The sequence below is a fragment of the Muntiacus reevesi genome, chromosome 7, assembly GCF_963930625.1.
Source record: "Muntiacus reevesi chromosome 7, mMunRee1.1, whole genome shotgun sequence".
Taxonomy (NCBI): domain Eukaryota; kingdom Metazoa; phylum Chordata; class Mammalia; order Artiodactyla; family Cervidae; genus Muntiacus; species Muntiacus reevesi.
The window spans coordinates 48,948,087-48,974,415 of NC_089255.1; the positions used below are offsets into that span (position 1 = coordinate 48,948,087).

Below are 26,329 nucleotides of genomic sequence, written 5' to 3' on the forward strand. Positions count from 1 at the left end.
CTCCGGGTGTTGTCACTTCCTTCGGAGCGGCTCTCTGTATCCGGGTCGGCCGCCGCAGTTGCCGCAGTGGCTCAGGGGCTGGGCCGGGGTCTCGCTGCCGTCCGAGAGGAGCGGGCTGCGCTCGGCGCTACCTTCTGCGACCTGGCCGTCAGCCCCACATCGCCGGCCTGGCGGGGCGAAGGAGACGAGGAGGCCAAGGCTTCCTCCGGGGTGAGTGCCCCTCGGGAAGGCTGGGGCCGGCGGGTCTGAGCTGAGGGCAGGCCTCGGGGGCAGACATCCGAAGGGCGCCACCCGGGACGGTCCGAGAAAGGAAGCCCCGAGCTTTATCCGTTATAGGAGGCGCCCTAGAAACTGCCCGGAGGCGCTTCCCGGATCCCCGCCCCGCTGCGGCCCCCGCCCTTGGCCAGGCTTCTCTTTGCTTTTTGCCACCCTTGCTAGCCCCCCTTCGCCCAGCGCTTTTCCATTTGTGGTGGTTGTGCCCGGCCGAGAACCTGCCCTCTCTGCCGCCTGCACACTTCCCGGTCTGGGTGCAGTCACTGCGCCCTGGTAGCCCCTTATTTCTCACCAGCGTCGGTCCTGGTACAGAACAAAGAAACTTGCTGTCTAACGTGCTCCACACCCTTGGGGAATAGACAAGGAAGCGGCATTTGTCGTGGACCTTGATACGTGAAAAGCTGAGCTCCTGCATGGACGCTATCTTTTACTTAAATAGCTGGCACAAGTGGCGTGGGTCTCCCTGGTGCGCCTGATGCCACGGATGATCTGCTAGACCAACGCATATTAAATCAGAAACTTATTTGCGTCTATTACGTCGATTTGAAACTTCCCCTTGGTCTGCTGTGCTCTGGCAAGCTCTTTGAGAGCCCGGCTTTAGTCATCCAGGTAGTCTTAGCGCCTTCCAGATAATTTAATGAAATGTGTGATTGATTTTTGATGTTGCTTTTTTCCCCCCTTCTTCATCTTTTTAAAAAAAAGAATTAGGCTACTTCTCCTAATGCTTAACTACTGAATTGTTAAAATTAAACATATTCTTTATCTAAAATTGTATAGGAATTTCTACAATTTGTAAATGGATGTTTTCTCAGAATTTTAACTGAAGTTACTGTATCTAGTTATCCTGTAGACCATTTTCTTGATGATCTTGCATATCTTCTCCTTAGTTCTTATCATTTTACATTTTCTCCACACACTATTTTTAATTTTCATAATCTCTGTTGCAGCCTAATATTGTTGGTTTTAGACAGGAAGTATGACAGGTCTTCTGCAAACATAGGACTTGAATTCAATCATTGTAAGTTAGTGTTACTGTAGTCCTTAGGCATTACAGAATCTTGGAAGCTAAGTTTAGCCAAATCTAGCTTGACAGCCTTATTCTGTAGAAAGTTGCCAGTGAACTGGAGACAGTATGCTGTATTAGAAACAGCCTAGGTATAACCTGGAAACCAGGGTGGTTATTTGCCTCAAATATAAGCTAAAATGGGGATAATAACCCCAATGTTTTATATGTTTTATATGTTTGTTTTTATATGTTTATATATGTTTCTGTATGTTTTGTTTCTATATGTTTTTGTGTTTTTATATGTTTTATATGTTATATGTTTATATGTTTTATATGTTGGAATGTATGAGATAGATATACAAACAGTAAACGGGAAAAGCACTCTTTGGAAAGTGGTTCTGTTCATTCGTCTGGTGTAATGCTCACAGAAGGAGCAGCAATGGAAAAAGACGCCTAAGAAAGGAAATATATCTATAGCCAGATCAGATAATTTAACCTTGACTGACTGGATCCAAAGATGTCATCTTAGGCTTACACTCTGCAAAGCAGAGTGCTAGTATAATGTGATGATAATAATATTCCAAAGTTATACTTTTATATTACATCTAATATTTGTGACTCTAGAAAGTATTAGATCTCATTTATTAGACTTTAATATTTTTAAAGGTCTCAGAGCTCTCTGGTATGTTCTGCATACTGATAATATAATAAATGTACCTTTTATGGTTGGCATAATTGTCCTGTGCTTTGTCTTCACAATTGTGAGAAACAGCACTATTGTAATTTTTCTTGAATTTTGTATTAACATTTCTGATAGGGTATCACATTTAATTGAGGTATGTAATTGACAGATAACTTTTTTTTAGTTTTAGGTATACAACATCATGATTTCGATATCTGTATGCATTGCCAAATACAGATGATAAGTCTAGTTAACATTCATCACCATATTTAGTTATAAAAATTTTTTTCTTATCATGAGAACTTTAAAGATTTACTGTCTTAGCAACTTTCATATATCTAATACAGTGATACTAACTATAGTCACCATGCTGTACCTTTCCAGAACTAACTTATTTTATAGCTAAAAGTTTATACCTTTTGACCCCTTTCATCCATTTCACCCACTTTCCACCCTCCACCTCTGGCAACTGCCAATATGTTCTCTGTGTCTGTAAGCTTTGATTTTTGTTTTAAGATTCCACACACGTAAGTGAGATCATAATGTGTTTGTCTTTGTCTTTCTGACTTTCTTATGTTACATAATGCCCTCAAGGTCCACCCATGTTGTGGCAGATGGCAAATTTTTTTTAAATGATTGAATAATATTCCTGTGTGTGTGTGTGTGTTTATCCATTCATTCATCAGTGAATACTTAGGTTACTTGCATACCTTGGCTATTGTAAATAATGCTGCTGTGAACATAGGGGTACACACATGTTTTCTAATTAGTGTTTTAATTGCCTTCCGATAAATACTCAAAAGTGAAATTGCTGGATTGTACCGGAATTCTGGTTTATAATTTTTTGAGGAACTTCCTTCCTGTTTTCCATAATGGCTGCGCCAGTTTACATTCCCACTAAGGATTTCCTTTTCTCCACACCCTCACTACTGCTTGCTATTTCTGGTCTTTTTTATAATAGCCATTCTAAGGTGTTAGTGTCTTTGTGTCATTTCATTCTTTAAAACCTACATGACTCTACTCTGCTCTCAAGGAAACAGTGAGAAGCAGGCATGTAGGATCTTTACAGAGGTGTATTGGTGATCTTCCTGAACATATAGGCTGGCCAAAAGTATTTTCCTATATGCTACCAGTGTTGCCAGCTTCATAGGAAAATGTGAACATGAATATTTGAAACAAAGTCCTTTCGTTTAAATGGGGATGTGAAAGGCTTGCCTAAGCATTTCCTTTTGCCGAACAAAATTGATTTGAGTGTACATGTTGAGTACTAGCGCTTATTCCACCATCTGTATTAAACTACATAATAGTGAAGTTGTCATGTAAAATTTTAAGTTATAATTTGGGTGTTTCTAAATATGATCGTAATAGTTAATTTTTACTTATATTGTTAGGCTGCATGAGGAAATCCCCATTTTCATCTTGGTTGAATTTACCACCACAGATCACTGAAGTCAGCTACCATTTTGAATTTATCTGTATCACCACCACTGATAACTGGCATAAGTCATGATGTACCACCGCTACCGCAAGTTTGTTGAGAAATCAAGTTATTCCTGCTACATTTGGTTGTTTTGACAGTTAGCATCTTACACTATTACTTCCCCATTCTGATTTATTTATATTGTGAGTCAGCGATATCCTGATTTCCTTCAGAGTTATTGTGCTTATGTTGCTCCTTTCTTGCTTCCTGTTCTTACAACTGCTGATAATGTGATTCTAAGAACAGTCCTCTTTCAAGGACTTTTTAACTTTACCTAGTTTAAACTTTACCTAGTGTATCAATATTTTTCCCTCTAAAATTTGTGATGAAATGGTTTAGAGTGAACCTATTTTTCTCTCCCTCTAGGTCCTGTTTAACAAGCTTAAATAATTATTCCCAAACCAAATATCCATGTCCAATTCCTGGGGTATATTAACATCATGTGACTCAATGATACTAAAGTAAAAATTGAATGAATCAGCTTAGTGAGCTGACAGACTCTGGTTCTCTGTGTTTAAAGTAGTATTTTCATGTGATAGACTTACTGAAGTGGTAAAATAGCGAAAAGACATGGTTCATCTTTTAGAATTGCACTAGGTATGTATTTTCTCTTACAAACATGGAATATTTTTACCAACAGAAATGGACAGTTATGTTAGTTGCCCCAAATATTTTCTCTGCTCTTTATTGAGGTGTAAAACTTAACAGGAAGCCTATTTATGTAGTTTAATTAGAAAAATAAGCTTGAGGTTGAACAAAACAAATGCTTACTATTCAGTGTTACACCATACAGTTAAATATTTATTTTTAAATTTAACTAATATTTACAAGCTTGTTATGTGCCAGACGCTGTGCTAGATGTTGCGAACATAGTGGTAGCAACTTCCAGTCACTGCTTATATTTTTGAAATATTAAATATTTTTGAGTATGTGAAGTATGTGAAGAAATACTGAGAACGTCCTGTTATTTTTCCAACGCCCGGTACAAATGCGAGACTAAATAATGAAACTTCTCTGGTTATTAAATCTAGGATAAAACATTAGTCCACTTTATAGTGAATATCAAAGGCTTAAATAAGTCAAGATTATTCTGTGTGTTTTCCATTCATCTCTCAAAATTGCTTAGGTTTTTCCCAGAGAATTAAAAATGCCTTACTCCTACATATAAATTAACTGACTTTTCCCAGCAAATATGTTGGTGAAGAAAAGACAGCATTTGCTTTTTTTCTGTTTGCAAGTGGCTCCTCAAAAATGTAAACCTTTTGAAGATTTTTTAAACTCTTAAGCCAAAGTAAGAATTCAAACTGGGAAAAAAGCCTCCCAGTCTTGGCAGAGATAAGAATTTAGTTTCTTGTGTGAAATCTAACACTTTAGAAAACTTCTGTGTAATTTTGTTATTGTTGTTCTGGAACATAATGGTTTTTTGGTACAGCTTTGTGTGTGTTTTGAATGTTATAATGACACAGCAGATAGGCAGCCATTAAACATGACCAATGGTTACACATACATGGTTTTAAAAGTTAAATAATCTAGAAGGATTTACTGTGAAAAGCCTCATTCTCCCCATCCCACCTTCTTTCTTCTTCCACTGGTGTCAATCACTTTTACCTCTGTTTTAAAACTTCTAGTGATAACTAGTAATACTTTCTATCTCTTGAGATGTATGTGTTCAGTTCAGTTCAGTCACTCACTTGTGTCCGACTCTTTGCGACCCCATGGACTACAGCACACCAGCCTTCCCTGTCCTTCACTAACTCCCGGAGCTTGCTTAAATTCATGTCCATCAAGTCAGTGATGCCATCCAACCATCTTATCCTTTGTTATCCCCTTCTCCTCCTGCCTTCAGTCTTTCCCAGCATCAGGGTCTTTTTCGATGAGTCAGTTATTTCATCCGGTGGCCAAAGTATTGAAGTTTCAGCTTCAGCATCAGTCCTTCCACTGAATAAGCAGGACTGATTTCCTTTACAATTGACTGGTTTGATCTCCTTGCAGTCCAAGGGACTTCTCAAGTCTTCTCCAACACCACAGTTCAAAAGCATCAATTCTTCAGCACTCAGCTTTCTTTATGGTCCATCTTTCACATCCATACATGACTACTGGAAAAACTACAGCTTTGACTAGATGGACCTTTGTTGGCAAAGTAATGTCTCTGCTTTTTAATATGCTATCCAAGTTGGTCATAGCTTTTCTTGTAGGGAGCAAGAGTCTTTTAATTTCATGGCTGCAGTCACCATTTGCAGTGATTTTGGAGCCCAAGAAAATAAAGTCTGTCACTGTTTCCATTGTTTCTCCATCTATTTGCCATGAAGTGATGGGACTGGATGCCATGATCTTAGATTTTTGAATGTTGAGTTTTAAGCCATCTTTTTCACTCTCCTCTTTCACTTTCATCAAAAAGCTCTTGGTTCTTTTTCGCTTTCTGCCATAAGGGTGGTGTCATCTGCATATCTGAGATTATTGATATTTCTCCCTGCAGTCTTGATTCTGGCTTGTACTGCATCCAGCCAGGCATTTCACACGATGTACTCTGCATATACGTTAAATAAGCAAGGTGACAGTATACAATCTTAACTTACTCCTTTCTCAATTTGGAACCAGTCTGTTGTTCCATGTCCAGTTCTAACTGTTGCTTCTTGACCTGCATACAGATTTCTCAGGAGTTACTTCATTTTTTAAAGTTAAGTTTAGTCATCTATTGACTTACTGTAATGTAAGAGAACCAGATATTCCGTTTATACCTCCTGCCCCCTCAAGTTACCACAATTTTTGTTATACTGATAACCAGTTGATCTTAATGATTTCTTAAATATATTTAAACCTCTCTTTCATATTCCATCAACCTTGCCAAACTCTAGATCCATCATTTTTAAGCTGAGGATAACACTCATATCCTTCCTTAGAAAAACTGAAACTAAGTTAAAACATGTAGTTGCATGAATAGAAATATTCACTAAGATCATTGTCTGAAAACTCATGCTAAACTACATGAGAAAATCTTGGTATAGATATGAAACATAAAAATATGGCATCATTCATTTACTGAACAGGTACTGAATAGCCCTCTTTAAGTGGCTCAGAAATTGTGGCATTGGAACTATGGTGAAGTAGATATAAGAGACAGCACACCACTTGGGCTTTGCTGGATTAAGAGTATTAAATGCTAGTTACTAGTGTTCAATTTCCAGAATTAACCTCTCTACAAAGAACAGAAAATTTGATTATGGGTCTAGAATAGAGAGTATATTTATTTACTTCTATTATTTGTGCCCCTCAGCCCCAAAATTGCTTTTCCATAATTCACAGTACCTAATAAATTGTAAATCATGTCCTGGACACACACATGCATGTATACCTGTATAATAAATACTTCACTGCACAACACCCTTATTACAAACGGTGATTACTAGAATATATATACCCTGACTCTTTTCTGATTCTTGGGGCCGGGGGAGGGGAATGGAAAGCAGTAGTTGCAACCCACTAAATTTATTTCTTGACCAGGGTGGAAGTGTGAACTCAAATATAAGATTATTGCATCTTTTCGACAGATAATGTGGAAAATAAGCCTATGAAATTTTTTCTCTCTTTTTTTTTTTTAACAGGATTTTGGCCCTCTCGATTGTCAGGAGTTTGCAGTTGACATTGAGTCCAGACTGAGGATGGAAGGTGTAGAACTTAAGGAAGAATGGCAAGATGAAGATTTTCCAATGTGAGCAATGTTTTTAAATGAAAACAAATTCAAAACGGAACTTCACTACTTCTTTACTGAGGTGTCACTTAATACATGAATATTGATTGTGCTTCTTCAAGAAACCCAGTGTTGCAAAATGTTCATTTAATACTAGTAATAGAGTCTTTAGGGTTTCTAGAGGAAGATGGTCTTTAGAAGCCTGTAGGAATTACTGTATGCTTTTATTTTAAGACAAAACTTATTAAGTTAGACAAGGAAAACTTTCTATAGTATTTGGTGAGCTACCTTGACACATTTGTATTTGTGTTTACAATTCTGTCGGCACCGGTTAGGGTAAGATAAAAAGAGCAAGGGCAGACCATATATTTAAGGGATACTTCCGTGCCATTTTGGTTAGAAGACCATCTCAGTGCATAAGAAGATTACTTAGCAGTTGGAATGGGAACAGCTGGTGAGAGTACTGAGTCATTGCATAGCACAGCATGATGATCATAATATAGAAATGCTGAGCTCAGAAACATATAATCATCATTTTCATATTTCCATTGTGACAGTTTAGCTTCATCATACATTGTATTGTACATCCCATTAAATTCATGCATTTGAAGTATATTCGTTTTGTAAAGTAATGATTTTTTTAAAATTTGTTTTGTAGTTGTATTTAAGAGCTGTTTACATAGGGAATATATACCTACTTTTATGTGTTACTTATATAGATATGTAAATCAATTGAGACAGTTTGAAAATTTTCTTTAACTAGTTTGTAAATTACTCAAGCTTGAAACATTGCTTTATTTAGTTTTTCACATAAGTGTTTCTTTAAGCTATTTTAATAGATCTTTGAATGTCAAAAGATTTATTTTTTAATTTCTGGCTTAAAAATTATGTCTGTGTGTTTTAGACCTTTACCAGAAGATGATAGTATTGAAGCAGATGTATTAGCTGTAACTGGACCAGAGAGTCAGCCTGGTAAGAACTTGACACTTAGAAATAGACTTTTTTTTTTTTTTTTTCTTTTTAACACACTTCGTCAAGATATAAAATATACTCAGTTTTTGTTCCATCATAGGGTGCCAAAGGGTAAGTTGACTGTTTAGGAAAGCATTTTTGGAATGCTTTGGAATACTTTGCAAAAACATACCCTTGGGTTTTAGAAATTTTGATCATGAAGGAGAGGCAAGATGATTTTTAGTAGTAAATACTGACTGTAAGTTCTGCTTCTGTTATTTAAAAAGGCATATCCTTGCTGGGATGTGTCAGCTTGCTGTGATAGAGAAGCAGTAGCGATCAAAGTCCAAAGTTTGTAAGTAAGGGCTTTGGAATTGTTTAATGAATGTTATTTTCTCAAGAATAAAGTGATTAAAGTTCTCTTATTCGATTTATGCATCTAAGCATTTTTTCTAAATATATCTTTGATTTTTCTTTTTTAACCCATTCCAGGCTCCCTAGAAGTTACTGGCAATAAAGTGAGAAAGAAACTAATGGCTCCCGACATTAGCCTAACTCTGGATCCTAGTGATGGCTCTGTGTTGTCAGACGATTTGGATGAAAGTGGGGAGATTGACTTAGATGACTTAGATACGCCGTCGGAGGACAGTAATGAATTTGAGTGGGAAGGTAGGTGTTTCATTGATTTTACCTGACCTTTATTAATGAATGTTTGTGCTTATGTATATGCACAGTGGCATTTTCACTTCATCATGAAACCAACTAAAATCAGTGATTAAGGGATTTTATTGAAATAAGATGTTATCAATTCTAAAGTTCATGTATAGGTTGTAAAGATATAAAAATTGTCTAACATTGAATATTATGGCTTTCCAAACTGTTTATAGTAGATTACATGTGGTTTTATTTTTTAATTGCCCAATACTGTAAAGTTGTTTTTCCATTTTCTTTCCAAATATTGCTTGATAATTACAGTGTGTTCTTTTATTCAGTCGATCAGCTAAGAGGGAAAGCTCTGAAAAACATTTTAGGCAATTCTTAAAAATAGTTAAGAATTTGCAGAGAGAGAGTTCTGTAGGGAAGGTTTTGAGGTGTTTTTTTTGAGGTTTTTTTTTTCTTAGTGGGTTAATCTGATAGTGCTGCACTTTGTAAATGACCAACTTGAACTAATGTAGTCTCCTTGACTCCACTCTTATATTTGTCATCATTAGCTATTTGGAATTGAAAGGAATTGGCATGTGTTTTGCTTTGCACGCTTCCTTTAGTTAGATAATTGCTGTCTCATATCTTTGTTGTTGGGAATAATTTATATATGCATATTTCATCTTTTAAGTGACTTTTGCTTCCAAGCAGTGTTTAGCACTAGGTATGTTATCTGCAATAAAGAGTAAGATTCTTAATGTACTTTATCTTTTGTTCTTTTTTTTCCCCCATTTTACTGGTTCAATAAGCAATCCAGTAATAAACAATATTTAATAAAGATACTGAAATAGTTTTCTGCCTATGTGTTTTGTCTCTTCTTTCTTAATGCTGCTGTAGTCATTTCCTGGAAGGATATTTTCCGTTAACAGCTTTGTCTTGGAAACAAGCAACTAACATACAGTAGGTTCCCCCTTCCCCCATCTTTTGGTAAGGACTGTGATACTAAAATTTTGAAAATCATTACATCATGAACAATCAGCTAAAATGCAACCTTAAAATGTAAATTACACCTAATCACTGGTGCTTGTGCTTTGGCTAATGTCAATTTAAAATGGACTTTTGCATGTAACTTTGGAATATTATCAAATAATTTTCTGCTTTATGAAACTGATCAAATGGAAGTAACTGTTGACTTGTTAACCACTTTCTATCTGCTATTATAATGTTTGGGGAATAATTTGTGTGTTCAACAACAACAATAAACATTGGCCCCCAGAGAGTTGCTTTAGTTAATATAGTGGTAACTATCTGTCAAGGACAGTGTTGTCAACAGAATCTGCAAATTGTAGATGTACGTTGTACTGCGATTAAGTCCTCTGTGAATTAAGCAATACAAAAAAAGTTAAAGAACTATGATTTCCAAAAATAAAATGGCCTTATATCAAGAGTAAGCCTTTTCCTCTATTATGGAAGAAATATTTAAAATTCCACAAACAGGGAACTCTACTCAATATTATGTAACAACCTAAATGGGAAGAGAATTTGAAAAAAAATAGATATATGTATATGTATAACTGAATCACTTTGCTATACATATGAAACTTTTACAACATTGTTACTCAATTATATCTCAATATAAAATAAAAAGTTAAAAAAAATTCCACGGAAGGTATAATAAAAAATATTCTCTGAACAGTCTAATTAGATAGTAAAGTGGTTAACATGTAATTTGATTTTTATTGTGTAAGTAACAATCTGTGATTCAAAAATCTTTTATTTTGACAGATGATCTTCCAAAACCCAAGACTACTGAAATTATTAGGAAAGGCTCAATTACTGAATATACAGCAGCAGAGGAGAAAGACGATGGACGACGCTGGCGTATGTTCAGAATTGGAGAACAGGACCACCGGGTTGATATGAAAGCAATTGAACCCTATAAGAAAGTTATCAGCCATGGAGGTAAGAGTTACCAAAGATTTTTCAGATTTTTTAGTACACTATGAGACGTCTGAATGCTTAGAGAATCTTTCCTTTGAGATATTAACATAATTTTGAAAGTATAATAAACATCGTGTCCTTTTAGAAATGCAGCAGGTTTGAAGTAAAAATAAAACATTTAAAAATTGTTAATGTACACATACAGTAAGTTCCAAAAGTATAAGAGTATACAATGAAAACTATCTCCCTCCACCCTTATCCCTAAACACCCTTAAACTAGGACTTAACACTCTCCTGTTTTTATCCATTTATAATTTATATGGAGTAAAATACTCTAATCCTTTGATTTCTTTTTGCAGTATTTGCAAATTCCTTTTTTTATTTTCCATATCCATTGAGATAAAACTGACATATAACATTGTGTATAAGTTTAAGGTATAAAATATGTTGATTTGATGGCATTCTGTATTGGGAATGATTGCCACCATAGCATTTGCTGACACTTGCATCACATCATATAATTACCAGTTCTTATTTGTGGTGGGAACATTTAAGGTCTAGACTACCCTTTTAGCAGCTTTTAAGCACATAATAGATGTTGTTAACTGCGTTAACCATTGTCACCATGAGGTACATTAGTCCCCAGAAATTGCTCATCTTCTGACTGGAAGTTTGTACTTTGACTCTTATTTCCCCTTTTATCCTGTCTCTGGTAATTGCCGTTCTAATCTCTGTTCCTAAGAGTTTAGATACTTTAGATACAAGTGATATAGAGTATTTATTTTTCTTGTTTCCCTAGGAATGCTCTAATCTTAAGTGTATGATTCACTGAGTTTTGACAAATGCCTGTATAACCATATATACTCATATAATCTACACCCCCTAGACAGACAGAACATTTTCATTGCCCCAGAAAATTCTCTGGTACTCCCTCTCAATGAATACCCTCTCTGTAGTAACCATTATTCTAATGCCTACCCCATGGTTAGTTTTGCCTGTTACAAAATTTCATGTAACTGGAATCACAGTTTACACTCGTCTACTTTCACTCAGCATAATGATTTTGACATTTATCCTTGTTGTTGCATGTATCTGCAGTTCATTCCTTGTTACTGCTGATTTGTTTATCCATCTCTATTTTGATGGACCATGTGAGATTTTTTCCAGTCTGAGCTATTCTGATTAAAACTGCCGTGAACATTGTTGTACAAGTCTTTTGTGCTTATAAATACAACCTAGCCCTCTAAAATATGATTCTTAATATACCTTAAAACTGTGAACAAATCACTTAGCTTTACTACAATGTAGAGAATTCATTCCACATTTTCATGGAACACCTGCTCTGTGTATTTCTGGAATATACAAATATAAGGCTTGGTTCCTTAAGAAATTTACAAGTCAAATAGGAAAAGCTATGAAGTACAGCTATAATTTCTATCATTCTGACTGTCCTGTATGTAGAAGTTAACATACTCACTGTAAATAAATAGCACCAGAGTGTTACTCTGTAGATTGTGTCATATAACCTGAATTCCTCCTAATGCAGGACAAGGTGCCACATAGGTCAAGCAGATTGGTTTTTTCACAGTCTTATTTCTGTGGTCTTCATTCATTTGAAAACAAATCACTTGAATGTTTGCAGTTGCATTATTCTGCCTAATTTAGTCTTACTCAGTGAAGAAAATAGGATAATATGGATCAGGAAGTACACAGATAGTGTATTAATTCAGATCATTCATTGGAAGCAAGTTGTGAGACCTGCCTCATGGTTGAAACCTAATATTTTTGAGACATAGCACTTTATTTAAGACAAAATGGTAATTTGGGCCATTTTGTGCTGCTGAGTTATTCTGCAATGTGTTTTGTGACTAAGGGGTTAAGAAAGGTAGTGAAGATTCTAATGAAGTGTTCAACCTTTTCAGTGCATGTTTGCAAACAATAGGAATGAAAGTTAAAGCAGAAATACTCATTGTTGGTTACAGCTTAATATCTGTTATAATTAAAACATTTACATTTTAGAGATTATAATTAAAACATATCTTAGTGCTGTTTTTCTTCACTTAGTCTTATGTCAGAGATATAATCTTTTCTTACTTTGTAATACCCTAAAAGCTACAAAATGCTAGATATCATTGAATGTAAAACTATTTTTTAAGAAGCAGCCACTGTAAAAGTTGCATAAGAATGTTTTATTGCAGATGTACATTCTTGGATTATATCATTCTGTCTACTTGATAAAATAGGGCTAGCTTTCTGAGTATGCTAATTTAAGTGGATTTCTGATTTATATGGCCACCATTTCCTTGTCAAATTTTATTGTTTTTGAGAAGAGAAGATTTGAAGATCTTTGTAAGACTATACAGGGTCAGACCAATGACAGCAAAAAATATACTTTTTGATTCAGAAATGTGTGGAACATAAACCACTATAATTTATCAACTATAAATTATATCCCCTGAAAAGTCTTCAGAGTATAATAATGATGGTTTCTTTTTCAGGGTATTATGGAGATGGATTAAATGCCATTGTTGTGTTTGCTGTCTGTTTTATGCCTGAAAGTGGTCAGCCTAACTATAGATATCTGATGGACAATCTCTTTAAGTAAGTAGATCATCACAATATTTGGAAAGAATTGAGTAAATCAGATCTCTAGTTTAAAAAAGTGAACTTTATTTAGCTAGGTAAAAATTGTAAATATCCTGGTTCTGGTTCCTTAAGTCTGTTAAATTTGGCATTATGAAACTATTCCAACTCAACAGAAGAATTGTTTTAAAACTGGAAGGGATATTACACTACAGATTATTTGTTCCAACTTCTGTATTTTACATTTGAGAATACATTAAGTGCTTTATTGTGGGAAATTTCAAACATATACAAAGGTAGGGAGAAGTATATATTAAATCTTTCTCTAACTATCACCCACTTCCACAATTATCAGTTTATACATTATTCCCATAAATACTTCCCTCATGATATAATTTTGAAGCAAATCCCTCAAGTATTTATCATCTATAAGCGTTTCAATGTGTATTTCTAAAAGAAAGAATTTTTTTTCTTTAAATAGTAATAATATTAACTAATAGAGTTTTGAATTTTTGCTTTCAGTGAAGGGGAGGGAAGGGAATTGTGTTATTTGGATAAACCTGGTTTGGTTCTGCATAGTAGTGTTTAAGACTTTATTTTTATAGGTATGTTATTGGCACTTTGGAGCTGTTAGTAGCGGAAAACTATATGATAGTATATTTAAATGGTGCAACAACTCGAAGAAAAATGCCCAGTCTGGGATGGCTCAGGAAATGCTATCAACAAATTGATAGAAGGTATTGTAAATATAAGTTAAAAGCTAGTCTGAATAAATTTTATAATGTCCTTATTAGTTTAAAATTTATTTTCTTTTACCACTTATAGGCACCATGTATCTACTTCATAAATTGCATTTACTAATTTCATAGCAAATTTCTATTTTAAGACTTACAAAGTTGCTCTTTATTTCTCTTTTGTACCACATCAGACATTTTCCTATAATTTATATTTTGGGAAAGGATGAGGAATTCAGTACATTTCCTGTTTTATTGCATTCTGGCTTTTGCTTCATTTATAGTGCTTAGTTGAAGAAGGAAATGGCAACCCACTCCAGTTTCTCATCTGGAAAATTCCAATGGACCGAGGAGACTGGTGGGGTACAGTCCATGGGGTCACAAAGAATCGGCCACGACTGAGCACATAGTGCTTACTATATTTTGTTATTTATGATGCTTATTTATCTGTAATCTTTCTTTGGAGTGAGCTCTAGAATTGTATTCCTCTGAGAGTTGTCCATGCTAATAGAAGGTATTTTCATCCTCTCTTTGGTTTGATTTGACCACAGCTAATTCAAAGTAGTTTAATCAACTGAGGTCTGTGAATAGGTTTCTCTTCATACATGAACATGACATTGGCTGGTTCATGTAATTTTTTAATGTTTAGTGATTATGGTAAGTGTGAACTATAACAATAAAACAGCAGTTTTTATTTCATCATTTTAAGTTGTCTAGGATAATGCATTTAACTTTTTTTTTTTCATTTATTTTTATTAGTTGGAGGCTAAGTACTTTACAATATTGTAGTGTTTTTTGCCATACATTGACATGAATCAGTCATGGATTTACATGTGTTCCCCACCCTGAACCCCCCTCCCACCTCCCTCCCCATCCCATCCCTCTGGGTCATCCCAGTGCATCCAACCTGGACTGGAGATCTGTTTCACACTTGACAATATATGTGTTTCAATGCTGTTCTCTCAGATCATCCCACCCTCGCCTTCTCCCATAGAATCCAAAAGTCTGTTCTATACATCTGTGTCTCTTTTTCTGTCTTGCATATAGGGTTATCGTTACCATCTTTCTAAATTCCATATATATGCGTTAGTATACTGTATTGGTGTTTATCTTTCTGGCTTACTTCACTCTGTATGATGGGCTCCAGTTTCATCCATCTCATTAGAACTGATTCAAATGAATTCTTTTTAATGGCTGAGTAATATTCCATGGTGTATATGTACCATAGCTTTCTTATCCATTTGTCTGCTGATGGGCATCTAGGTTGCTTCCATGTCCTGGAATGAACAGTGCTGCAATGAACATTGGGGTACACATGTCTCTTTCAGTTCTGGTTTCCTTGGTGTGCATTTAACTTTTAATCAGAATTTTAGACTTGGTGTTGGTGGTGGTGGTTTAGTCGCTAAGTCATGTCAGATTCCTACGACCCCATAGACTGTAGCCCACCAGGCTCCTCTGTCCATGAGATTCTCCAGGCAAGAATACTGGGGTGGGTTGCCATTTCCTTCTCTATTTAGACTCCATAAGAATACATTAGATCTGATTCATGTTGCCTGTTCCCTAGGTGATTTCCCCTCTCATCTTTCTGCCTGCCCAGTGCCTTTCATGTTGTTGAAGAAATCAGTAACAGTTTCCCCTCCATTCCTGAGAAATGAAAAGAGCTTACTTTTATATTCATCATTGACCTCTACCTCTGACTGACAGAGTCCTGAAGACAAGTTGTATACTAGGAGACATTTAATAATAGGCTACACTGTAAAAATAAATATGAATGAAGTAGAATTAATTTCATGGCAGTGGGAAGGACCATTTCAATTTAAGAGTGCTTTTTGTTTGTTTTGTTTGTTATCTTTTGTTGTCTTTAGTAATATATCTAAATGACAGCTTTTGTATAGACTTGCACAAACTTATTGATGACTTAGCTTTTCTTCTAGCATTAGAATTTGTAGAGCTTTTTCAATTTTCTTTTTGTCTTTTTAACTCCAGGTTACGGAAAAACCTAAAATCTCTAATCATTGTACATCCCTCTTGGTTTATAAGAACACTTCTGGCTGTTACAAGACCATTTATTAGGTAATTTTCCGAGAGCCATTAACTCAAAAAAAAACCCTACAAACTCTTTGTATGAAGTTTTGTCAATTCTATTGGTCAGAAATATTAAGGTATTTATCTTTATTTTTTTCCATAGCTCAAAATTCAGCCAAAAAATTAGATACGTCTTTAATTTGGCAGAACTAGCAGAGCTTGTCCCCATGGAATATGTTGGAATACCAGAATGCATAAAACAGTATGTTGTGTTTTATTTATTTCATTGTATTTGGATCTTTATATTTTGATATACAAGAGGTAGATATTTTGGTACCTATTCTTTCTCCCTTCATATATTATAAATATTTTGTAATTGCTCTTTTTTTTATAACAAAGAAAAGGGATAAGAAGACACTTTTGAACACCTTCCTTTTTTTTTTCATTTATTTATTTTTATTTATTTATTTTTTTTCATTTATTTTTATTAGTTGGAGGCTAATTACAATATTGTAGTGGTTTTTGTCATACATTGACATGAATCAGCCATGGAGTTACACGTATTCCCCATCCCGATCCCCCCTCCCACCTCCCTCTCTACCCGATCCCTCTGGGTCTTCCCAGTGCACCAGCCCCGAGCACTTGTCTCATGCATCCAACCTGGGATGGTGATCTGTTTCACCCTAGATGATATACATGTTTCGATGCTGTTCTCTCAAAACATTCCACCCTCGCCTTCTCCCACAGAGTCCAAAAGTCTGTTCTGTACATCTGTGAACACCTTCCTTTTAAGTCACCATTTTCTTTGGGCTATCAGTTGAAGTAGGAGAAATTGTTTCTGGTTTGGTTCATTTATATTTTTAAAGACTAGTGACAGTCTAAGAGATGATTCTTGATTGGTCAGTACATTCTCCACACCCGAACATGCTGCTCTTCAAATTTAAGTAAGCTCATTATGGCATCAAATAATCATATTACTAGGGAAATAAAATATATTTATATCAGCCTAACCTTGATACTTTTCAGTGGCTATAATTTGTTCTATTTACCAAATTTACTTATCTAACTTCTAGAAGGACTTAGCAGAAGGCTGTTAACATAAATACTTGAGTATCACAGTGCTATAATATAGAAAAATATTTCTTTGTTCTAATAATCTGAGGTTTTGGTTTGTTGAATATATCAACGCCACATTTCTTATGTCAGTTCTGACTTTCTATATAGTGTATTAAACATTTTTGAGTTTGCCTACAAACTTGAGTTTGTTGTTAGAGCTTTTTTTTTAGTTTTTGTTCATCTTCGTAACATATATATTTACTAAAATAACTCTTCCCTACCAAGGTATGAAGAAGAAAAGTTAAAAAAGAAAAAGAAAAGGTATATGCACACCTTGACTGGGTTGCATCTAGACTAGTCCATTTGCATTGCACAGACTAACTCTTCCTTATTGGTTGGTTAGCTTGTAGACAAAGATAACAGCATTTGTAAATATAAATATACTCCAGGATCCAAATATGGAGTCAATCCAAAGTTCCTGCTGCTGAGTGTGGCTTGGATTCTCTCTACGTAGAAAATAAAGACCAGTTAGAAAATAAAGGCCACTTAATAATGCCAGTTAGAAAATAAAGACCACATCTCCTTCCTCCTTTTGGTATAAGTAACAGATGGTAAATTCCTAAGAATGCTCTTTGATAAACCAATTACTTATAACACCATACCAGTTTGTGCTTTTGAAATATTTATGTGCTTTTTTAATATATCAGATTTCCCCCCTGGGGTTGATAATTATATTTACAATGCAGATATTCTTTGGCTAACCAACATTGATTTCCTTGTATGCTTAAACAATGGCCTGCTAACTAGTCAAATTCTCCATGTGATAAAATACCTAAAAGTTCAATGTACCATTTGATAGTTAAACACTCTGCTTTCCATCTTTAATTTAATTTTGAATACTTCTGCTTTGAGCATAACAAACTGTCATCTGTTAATATGTTAGCATAGAAGATGAAAGGCGAGGGTATAAATTAGTACTATTTTATATAGTAATTTAGAAAAGTACAGGATTTAGATCTGACTTTTAATGGATTTTTTAAATTGTGACAATTAAATCAGCAAAACAGATTAATACAATCTTTCATAAGAGTTAAGGCGAGATATTTATTTATTATTTGGACCACTGTGAGGAATTAAAGCTGGAGTATTCTTAACTTCATATTTAACTTCAAACACATTTTGGCTCTATTGATGAGCAAGAATTCAGTTGACTACGTGATCAAATCATAGCTTTACATTTCTGTATGACACTTTACAGCTAAACATTTTAAGATAGAGATAAGAACAATGATTTTAGATCTTGCTCATTTCTCGCTCCTCTCAAGGCATTGGTGTGCACTTGCCAGACAACTGACTGAAATGTAGTCTGTAATTATAGAATATTTTGAAGCCAGGTGCTTTGTAGATTTCAAAATGAATTGCCTTTATGGATGAAATCTGCTGTGTTGTTATCTTTTTACAAAATTCTTAGTTAAATAACTTGGGCACCAGAAAAAAAGTGGAATTGTACTTTTTATTTAAATGTATTGTTTGAAACTTACAAATATTATTTTTATCTTGAATTTTTTTTTAAACTTTTGTTTTATCTAACCTTAAATAGAATCATTACATATATCTTTCAGGCACTTCTTAGTTTTTGTACAAATTTTCTTTAGCCTTCAAAAATAATCCTTGTCAGCTTGAAAATGGCAACATTCAAGTTTAAAAATAGAAGGGCATGTTTTTAATATCAAATTAACAGAAGCTACCTGTGGGGAACTTACTCAAGGTAAAATCTCTATAATGAGTATTGGTGATAGGAAGATTCAAAGCTGAGTGTGCTTAAATGTAGCAGTTTTAAATGTTGGTTTCAAACAACTCAGTGTAAGTGTAGCCAGATAGATGTTGACTATTAAAATGTTTGAAAAGAGTTTTAAAATAAAGCAATTATGAAATTAGCTCATACTGATATTTCATATGTTGAAAAGATTGATATATATATTGCATGCCTTATCAAGAATATGTACCTTTCAAACTTTTGATACCAGTATAACTAATATTTTTAAATGTTGGTAATCTGGCTTTGCCACAGGCCAAGGCTTTGATCATAGTAATGGAAACAAGTGTGAAAAGTATCTTCATATATCACACCAAGATGTTTTAAACTCTACTCCATCAGTGATTCAAAGTACTACAAATAAAAATATACAAATATAATAGTTATAAGTTATTGTACATTATCTGTGAAGGGTTGTCTGTAAGTTTCTTGTGGTTAATTACATAATTCTCCTAATTTTTAATCTACATCTAGATATTTCTGGTTATTAAATTCTGTGACTTCTTATTATCAAGATAAATGAAAAGCATTCAAATTCATAGAGTACCAGTAAAATTCTGGAGAATAATTACGGCATCCATAAATATGTACTTTCATCACTGAACTTAAAAATACAAATTGATCAGCTGGTGACAGTTGTGGCATTTAAATATATCAGTTAACAAAATAGTTTTTGACAAGTTATTTTTCCTGCCACTCAGATCACTTAGCTCCCTGCCCCAGCCATGTTACAGTTCAACATCTTAATATGCCTGTTGTAATTTGAACTTCTAATAAAATTTATGTGCATTTGTATATGAAGTTATCTTATACTCTTTAGAAAAAAAAACAGCAGCAGTAGTCACATTCTTGCCCGTGTCCTCTTGCCTTTAAAAGTTATCTTTTCCTGGTTGGGAGAATGTTTGGTAACCTTTTTACTATGTCTGCTTCTTTGCAAAGCTTTGTTTTTAACAGAATAATAATCTATGGTAAAATTAGTCATTATTTTTAAAAAGAAAATTGATCATTTGCTGCTAACTTATTATCTGTAATTTTTTTCATTAAACAGAGTTGATCAAGAGCTTAATGGAAAACAAGATGAACCGAAAAATGAACAGTAAGTTTGGCATCTAGTCCAAACACAACTGAAGAATGTGCTGATGAAGCAGCGCTTTTTTGCATTTATAATGCATTTATTGGTCCTGATTTTTATGTAACCTGATACAAAATTGACGACTTTTTCTTAATGGACTTTTGTATAAGGGACTGTTCACTGCTGTATTGGTTTGCAGATCTCTTGAATTTAGTTCTTTACTAGCTAATTATATTGTAATCATTTTATATTTTATATTACTAAATAGTAGAGAACCACACTTTATATAAAGCAGTTTTTGCATTTGTTTGTTAAATGATGCATTTTCTTCAGTAAAATATTTATATGCCTAAATGGAAAAAGGAAAGAGATAATATATATTTTTATGTTTTTGAGCAATATTTTTTAATGTATACCTTTCTTGTGGACAAATATGCAGGTAAATAAGACCATGATTTTTTAAAGTGCATGTTAGAAGTTTTGTTTTTGTAAATGGTTAAATATATTTCCTGGGTCACTTAGAATATATGCTTATAAGGTGAGGGACAGTTAAACTGGTTCTCATGAATACTCAAAGGTCGTGTACATAATCTAAGTAGATTAGTACTATTCTGAACATTTTTCTCACCTAACATTTATTGTTTCTTAATTCAGACACAAATAGAAGTATATTGCACACTTTTTTTTAAAGACAAATCAAAAAGCCATTTCTAGAATTAGAGACTTTAAAGAGGTTAAGAACTGGGGTTTGTGTATATATGTGTATATTTTGGACATTTTATCTTCTGGCCAAAAGTCAAAACTTCATAAAAATGTTAGGTTTGTTCACTAATGTGAAATAAGCTGTGTGTCCAGGATATCACTCTTATGAATTTGTGTGAATGCAGTGTAACATTTAGAGAATGTGATGAGTTACTCACTGTCACTTCTAGAAAACAGGGCTGCTTTTTTTAACTGCTTTCAATGTGGGCACTTTACCAAAATACTTTCCTATCAGGTGTTTGACCTAGTTAGATGTGGTGTATTTTCACATTTTCTGTTAAATTGTGTTGACAGTACTGTAAACAAAGTTATTTTGTAAGTCTTAGAGCATTGTCATACTATGGTGTTGTGGATGACGCATTTGGTGTAAGCATATAAACTCCTTGTTTAATTTGGTAAGTACCTTGACTCTACACTGAAATTGTACTTATGCTCCCAGGTAGAACTTAATTACCCACAAAATCATCCAAAAGCAACAAATTGGTCTAATATACTTGTGGGACTCATATATTTGGTGAACTCAGTACTTTCCTAATTTAAGGGTCATACCAGGCTCCAGCCCTTCACATAAGGTAATTTATGTGAAAAGAATAATGAAATTGAGATGAAAGCTCAATGAAAAGTAATGAAAATTACTTTTGAAAAGTAATGAAATTGAGAGCTAAACCTTCAAGATCAGCAGCCTTCTGACTTGACTTGGATCCAGCAACTCTAGGCAGATCCTGAACTATTGTCATTACAGTGACTAAAACCAAAACCATATTGCTTGCTCAGATCTTCGAAATACTTTGTGTTGCCAATGCAAACTAACAATTTAGGCATTCCTTCTGAATTTATTATATGAGAATTATGAATAAAGGATCATACTGAATTTATTTTTGATTAGAGTGTATATTTGTAGAGTGCTTTAAGTGATTATTTTTTCATCTGAAAAGTAGTCTCAAACTGGGCTGAGCTTTTTAATATGTGACTTTCCTCCCCACTTAGTACCCAATTCTTCAGTTTCGACATGTTATTGTTTATTGACTTTTGCTTTCACCAGCATTGTTCCTGACTATAGATACAACTTGTTGCAAAAGTGGTGCATATTCCTACTTTTTTTTTTGAAGTAGAGGTAGTCTATATTCTATTAGAACATTAAAATTCAGAGGGAATGTGATACAAGCAAAGGGGTGTGCTATCAATCATTAGATTTAAAAGAATGCCTATTCTAATCTATACCTTAATGGAATCTGGTCCAGGGACATGCCCCATAATGTTTCATAACTATGAGACTGAAGATCATAACAAGTAGGCTAGAGGAAAAGTATTTATTAAATTTGTTATTTATAAATAGTAATGTGACTTTGTGACATTAGTAGTTATGTGACATTTTCCCTGTATCATTCAATTTTAATTTTCCATTACTGATTAAGGTAAATAGATATAATTGTGTTGTTTTATCTTTCTGCTGGGATCATGGATTTAACTTGTTTAATTTGATGCTTCTGTCACTATTTTTTGTTGTATTTGAGTTCAGAGTGTCTTTTTCTTTGTCAAAAGTTTCTCATAAACTAATTTGTGTTTCTTCTTGGACATACTCCTTATTAGTACCAAGGGTAGTCAATATATGGATCCCACAATTTAAGCTTACTAGTCTTTTTAACTTTTTAACTGGGGGTGGGGGAATATGTAAAGAAATATGATTCTAAGTAGGGCCTAGGGATAAAGTTAGTTGTTATCGAAGATTCCACTGAATGTGTCCTTGTTAAGGGAAGTACTATATATGGCAGCTGTTGGTACCATTTTTTGTATCAAGCAGGAATTTACAGAATATTGCAGGCTGCATACAGAATACATGAATAAGGAGTCTATGGAGTGAAGGGTGTGAAGGCTGGTAATACCTCCAATGAGAAAGCATATTTCCTTCTGTTTCTTTGTCTTTTCATACAGAAGCAAGTTTAAATAGGGAATGTTGGCAATTACAATGCTCAGATTAAAATGTAGGGTTATGGGAGAGGTTACTTTTGACATTTCATGGCTGGTAAACATTTAATGTGTTGTTCCAAAATGGACATCATTACTTAGTAACTATACTGAATATTGAAATTTGTTGATTGATAGGTTTATATAGGTAGCTGGACTGTCTTTCAGCTGCAATTATAGAACTTAAAAAGGTAAGGAATCCACTTTTTTGATAGATCCTTCTTGTAAATGACTCTGTTACTCTGGCTATTGTTATGTGAGTGCTCAGGGAATTTGAAAGTATTTGAATTAATACAGAAGTGGCTTTTTAGATTTCTTCAGTTGACAGATAAATTAGCATTAGGATTATCAGGTAGAACAGTCCAGTTTCCTAATGAGATTGGAAAGGTTGTATATAAGGTGACCGTAGTTTCATCCTTTGCCCCGTTTTATGTGGAGAATTGCTAACATTGCTGAATCAGGAGGAGGAGGAGATAGACTGAAAATAGATAGATAATGGCTACCCCATTCTGTTTTTTCATGCCTTATGTTTTTTCTTATCCCGTATAGATATTTGAGAAATGGATCACAGATCTCAGAAGGGTGGGATATCTAGAAGAACTAATGCACTTAAAAGTTAGACCAAGTACTGTGTTGGGAATAGGGATTGTGGAATTTGAGTTGCTGGCAGAAAGTTAAGGACTTAGACTTGCATGCTTGCATGAGAAGGTCAGCTGGGTAAGAGAAGTGGGAGATTATTAGTGTTGCGATAGTAAAGAAGAATTACGTGGGGAGCCTTTCACCCTTCTCTTCCTACCCCAAGATTCTGAATAAAGTAGAATCAGAACGGTGATGAGTCCTAATAATGTAACTTTCCTTTGAAGTTGTAAATGGTAATTGAAACTAATGTTTTGACCAGCAAGGAGTGACACTAAAATTTGAAGAGAACTGTTACTTTGCTGAAGCTGTATATGGTCGATCTACCTAATTTCTTATGTTTTGAGAACTACTTTAAAAATGCTATGGAAAGTCTACATAAAGCACTTAACACATCATACAACAGAAGAAAATCAAAGGTTTAGTGCTTTCATGTTACTAAAGAATTATTATGTCTTTCAGATAGCTAGTTCTGCTTTATAAGACATTCTGCAAGAGGTTAAAACATTTACATTTTGAAATTTTGATATATTTTCACATTCATTTTAGCTAAGGAGGAACTTGGAAAGTAGTGTTAATTAGCTACTCCATTGCACTTTTTGTATTTGAATTTTCTAAAGTTATGCCCCTTAAACAGTTTTATTTACATTAACTAGCTAGTAAATATTTGTGATGTTCAGGGCACTGACTTGCACAGACCTTGGGGCTCATGGAACACAATTCAGAATTGTGACACTAATGCACTTTGATATTTGTATCTCAAGAATTCGAACATTTTTCTGACTACACGTTCACATGCTGTCATTTAGACACAATTAACCTACTGTGATCATTTTACCACTATTCACATAATGTGTAGCCTAATCCTTTTACAGTGAGAGAGATTCACTTCTAAAATCTGTGTGTGCAAGATGTTGATGTGGTTGGTCCCTGTAAGAAATACTAGGATTGGTCTTGATTTATTGATACTAAAGATGTAATATTTTCTTTGACTTGTTAGGAATACAGTAACTTGTGTCCTGATTTGTTGCACATCTTATTTTTGCAACGTTAATGAATTTAAATAAATTAATTGTAAAGTTTGTTTTTGACTCATTTTATCACATTTTTCTGTCTCCCAGTTCACTACATAATTTTTTACAAAGTTTATCTTGCAAGCTTTTCAAATAGTTTTAGACCTTCACTCTTGTTTCTGTAGTTTGGGTGCTGCTTCCTATTCAGAGGGGTGAAGAATTCATCCTGCTTTAGTTTTAAACATTATCTTAACTATAATCACACTTTGTATTTGATAGTTTGGAATTAGTTCAGTCATGAGGAATCCACCAGTGAAATCAGTTCACTAAGTGGCTGAAAACATAGCATAAATAATAACCTGTTTACTCTGTGGACCTGCTCAGAGGTTCCAGATGGTAGCCCTTGTTTTGCATTTACTCCTCTCATCACTGTTCAGCTGCTTAACGGCAAACAGCTGTGCACGTTCCCGCTTCCTTTGTTCCACAGTTAGGATACCACTTGAGATTACACAATGCGAATATATATTTAAGTATGTGTCTTGTATTAGGCACAGGTTTTAAATACAGATTCTCCCAAATCAAAATACTGTATGGTTCACAAACCAAGCGCTTCCTAGGTTTAGTTAATTGCCGCATTGTTTTGAATTAAGAAATTCTTGCTATAAACTTATTTAAGAGTTTGTCTTCAGTTTACAGGGTCTTCAACAGTATTACGCTAAACACACTGCGGGCATTAAATGTGACTGCCTTAGATTTTCTAATAGTGAAGAACAGCCTGTAAAGTTATAATTCTCTTGCTCATTATGTAGTGAACCTGGTGAGTTACTCGGGATGTAAGTGGGTTGAGCGGTGTAAGCTTGAAAACTGCCGCTCCAGCTCCTCTCTCCGCACCCCCGCCTTCTCAGGCGTGAGTGGATGGCGGGCGCGGGAAGGGGCGGGGCTTCTCGGCCCACCCTTGTGTTGTCACTTCCAGGTTCTGCGAGCGCTTCCGGGTCGTCGCCCAACCTCTGCGATCTCGGCTGCGGCGGGAGAGGTGGTCGGGGAAGTAGGTACCTTTGACTGAACTGCCGGCTGCGCCACGCCTGTCCGCTCCGAGGCGGGAAGCGCCTATTCCCCAGGTACTGGGTGAACCAGCCCGCACTCCCTGCAACTCTCCAGAGCAGGCGTTACGTCGACTCGGTCTTCTGGGAGGGTCTTTTCGGCCTGGCCCGTTACCGATTTCGATGCCTGGATGATCCCGCGGCGCTCCCGGGATGGGAAGGAAAGGGAGGCGGCCAGGAGGCTTGTTGTCCACCGGGTGCCAAGTAAACAATCCAGGGGACACGGGGGTTTGGGAGAAAGGTCCTCAACCTAGCACCGTATATTTAGCCAGGTGAATGTCTTAACACCCCCCCCCCCCCCCAATATCGAGGGGTCGCTTTCTTTAAATGTCTTTCTCTTGTGTCTTCGGTCACTTGAATCCTTTCAAACCCCTTGTGAATTCGTCCTAGAGTGAATTTAAACTGGATGGTCTGCTCAAGAAAGACTAGCACTGTCGGGTTACTTCCGAACGTGGCGCCTTCTACTTTTCTAAACTGTAAAATGGAGTAGTACTAAAATTTATGTGGCTCAAACTACATCTAGAACATCTCACAAGCAATTTTTGGGAATCTAAGATTATTAATGCAAGTAATTTTAACAAATATTTAAATAATTATTGGTAAAACTATTTTTTGAGGTATAATAGGCATATAACTACATGAGTTTCAGGTGTGCAACATGATTCGATGTTTGTACATATTGCAAAAGGATCAATCCAGTAAGTCTAGTTAGCATCCGTCACCATGGTTGCAAAAAAAAGTTTTTTTATGAAGGATTAAGATCTGTCTTAGTAACTTCCAAATATGCAATACAATATTATTAACTCTAGTCATCATGCTGTACCTTATATCCCTGCGATGTATTTTATAATTAAATTTTATTAATTTATAATTTTATGATTTATATTTTATAATTAGAAGTTTC

The 26,329-nt window shown here is 35.0% G+C and overlaps 1 protein-coding gene across 3 annotated transcripts; it reads left to right on the forward strand.

The window, feature by feature from the left end:
• BNIP2 (BCL2 interacting protein 2) lies at window positions 1-25,429 on the forward strand. 3 transcript variants are annotated; one of them, XM_065941645.1, is made up of 12 exons: window positions 1-210; window positions 7,044-7,150; window positions 8,034-8,101; window positions 8,573-8,749; window positions 10,508-10,684; window positions 13,162-13,264; window positions 13,852-13,983; window positions 15,967-16,053; window positions 16,169-16,267; window positions 17,347-17,382; window positions 19,926-19,973; window positions 25,299-25,429. In XM_065941645.1, exons 2-12 carry the CDS (start codon window positions 7,101-7,103, stop codon window positions 25,372-25,374), a joined length of 1,053 nt encoding a protein of 350 aa, XP_065797717.1. In that variant the 5' UTR covers window positions 1-210; window positions 7,044-7,100; the 3' UTR covers window positions 25,375-25,429. The 3 variants fall into 3 exon arrangements, with proteins under 3 accessions (XP_065797717.1, XP_065797719.1, XP_065797718.1); XM_065941646.1 differs by lacking the exon at window positions 1-210 and adding an exon at window positions 3,384-3,538; XM_065941647.1 differs by lacking the exon at window positions 17,347-17,382.
• The last annotated feature ends 900 nt before the right edge of the window (window positions 25,430-26,329 follow it).